The 1971-nt window shown below is 32.0% G+C and overlaps 1 protein-coding gene across 2 annotated transcripts in view; it reads right to left on the reverse strand.

Moving 5' to 3' along the window:
• Positions 1-1971, reverse strand: part of LOC111087603 — a 38784-nt gene that overhangs the window by 18003 nt on the left and 18810 nt on the right. The window contains exon 4 of one of the 2 annotated variants that reach the window (XM_022394805.1): positions 368-1178. The exons of the other annotated variant lie outside the window; for it this stretch is intronic. Coding sequence (XP_022250513.1) covers positions 901-1178 — 278 coding nt within the window. The 3' untranslated portion in view covers positions 368-900. Of the gene's footprint in view, positions 1-367; positions 1179-1971 lie in introns of those variants that run through there. 2 annotated transcript variants of the gene reach the window in all.

Genomic DNA, 1971 nt, shown 5'->3' on the forward strand with positions numbered 1-1971 from the left:
CCCTCAGATTGTGAGTTGAGCGCCTTATCCACCTGGCCATGCCGGGCCCTTGAGTATCATATGTGATACAGAGTTACGTTTATCTGATACGCAGCTGATGCTCGAGAACGTGGCAACAGGAGCTGGTTGATTTGGTTCAACGTACGAGATTAGAGGAGAGCTACACATGTGACACTTAAAGCACATGTGAATGATAATGGGTTAAGTTACTTTCACTCAAGAGAAAATGTAAATTTGGGATAAACACATTTTTTATTAATTATTTATAGTTTCATTACCCATTATAAAAATTTTGCAAAGAAAAAAAAAAAAGGAAAAGTAGTTATAATAAAAAATATATCCATAAAAAATCAGAAATTGACCTAAAACAACGAAGAGGTTAATTCACAAACTCTCAGTCACACACACTAACACGTGTACTTACATCAATGCAACTAAATTATTATATTGCCTTCGTCTAAAGTAGAGACCAGAAAAGACAGAAAGAAAACTATGTTAAACACCACTTAGTTTTTGACTTTGTGCCAGCATTAATGTAAACCACGATTTCTTCGTATGTTAATGCTTTGGGTATTTCACATACCACACAGTAAAATCCTAATGACTAAATGTTAAAAAATAATGAATTACACGAATGAATAAATATCTCGGATACAACATTCAGTATACACCATTCCAGACAAACTTGATTTACCAAACGAACTGTATTAATTGTGTTCACTGTTAAATAAAAGTGAAATACTAAACGCTATGTTCTACCTTTTTTTTTTGAGTATTTTGTCAAATGATGATGGGAACAATTTGATTTTTAAGAAACACAAGTAGACTTTTCTAGCATTTTGTCCCACGGACAATAATTTGTCTTTTAATATTCCACACCCCTGTCATATCACCATTCTCTTAAACATAAAAATTTTGTTCTTCAGAATCCACAATGTTGTGCATTACTCTTCGATGTTTTTCAACATAACCGGGTGATTTAAAAACTTTGGGGCACAGACCACACTGCACTACTTTTCTTGAGGCAGAGTGTACAGTTTTTTCATGCCTTCTACAGTTACTGTAGTCTGAAAATTCTCGGTTGCAAATCCTGCAACAAAACGAACCACCCTGCTTCATAAGCTTGCCAAGGTACTTGCTGCTGTCTCTTCCATGAACAAAAGGAGACACCTGTGTAACTGAAATCATTTAATATGGAATTAGTTACATTAACTATCAATAACACTAATACACAACGTGAATTATATTTCAAAGAAATTGGAAAGGAAAAAATATTTCCAATGCATTTTTTATATTTAGTCTTGCAGTATTCTTTCATTGTAAACCATGAGAAACGAGTCTGACTTTGGCACAATCAGCACAAGAACTGTCGATTACTAAAAAAATTTTTATTTCATTTCAGGTGTTGAAAAATTAACAGAAAGGAAAGGTGCTTGGTACCTCCACGATTAAACTTTGGATTCCTATCTACTCTATCAATATATTTTATTAAAACTTTTAACTTTTTCAAAAGTTTTTAAAATTCTCTCTTCGAGATTGTCTTTTTTCATCATATATTTATATTTCACTTTTTTGTATTTTATGTACTTGTAATACGAAATAAAATTCCATCTCTATTTTACACTAACTGAGTTTCAATACAAGTGAATCAAACTTCGAGTCAGATTAATAGTGAAAGTTGGGGATTATAATGTCAATAAAAAAATTTCCCTCAAGTTGCGAATCGTGAGAAATAAAAATACTTTTATTCAAAAACAACAAAAATTTTCTACACACTGCAATATCAAACAAAAACAAACAACAGTGCAATGAGAACTACACTTAATCTTAGCTCTTGTAATCTTAAGTTAGGATATTAATGAAAGAATGTCACCAGGAAACTTTTATACAACTTTGAGTGAGAAGATACATCACTCTTTATCTAATTGATTACCAGCTTTACGTTTGTATCCAGATCTAGCACTAATGTTT

This window comes from Limulus polyphemus, unplaced genomic scaffold (assembly GCF_000517525.1).
Source record: "Limulus polyphemus unplaced genomic scaffold, Limulus_polyphemus-2.1.2 Scaffold2359, whole genome shotgun sequence".
Lineage (NCBI taxonomy): Eukaryota > Metazoa > Arthropoda > Merostomata > Xiphosura > Limulidae > Limulus > Limulus polyphemus.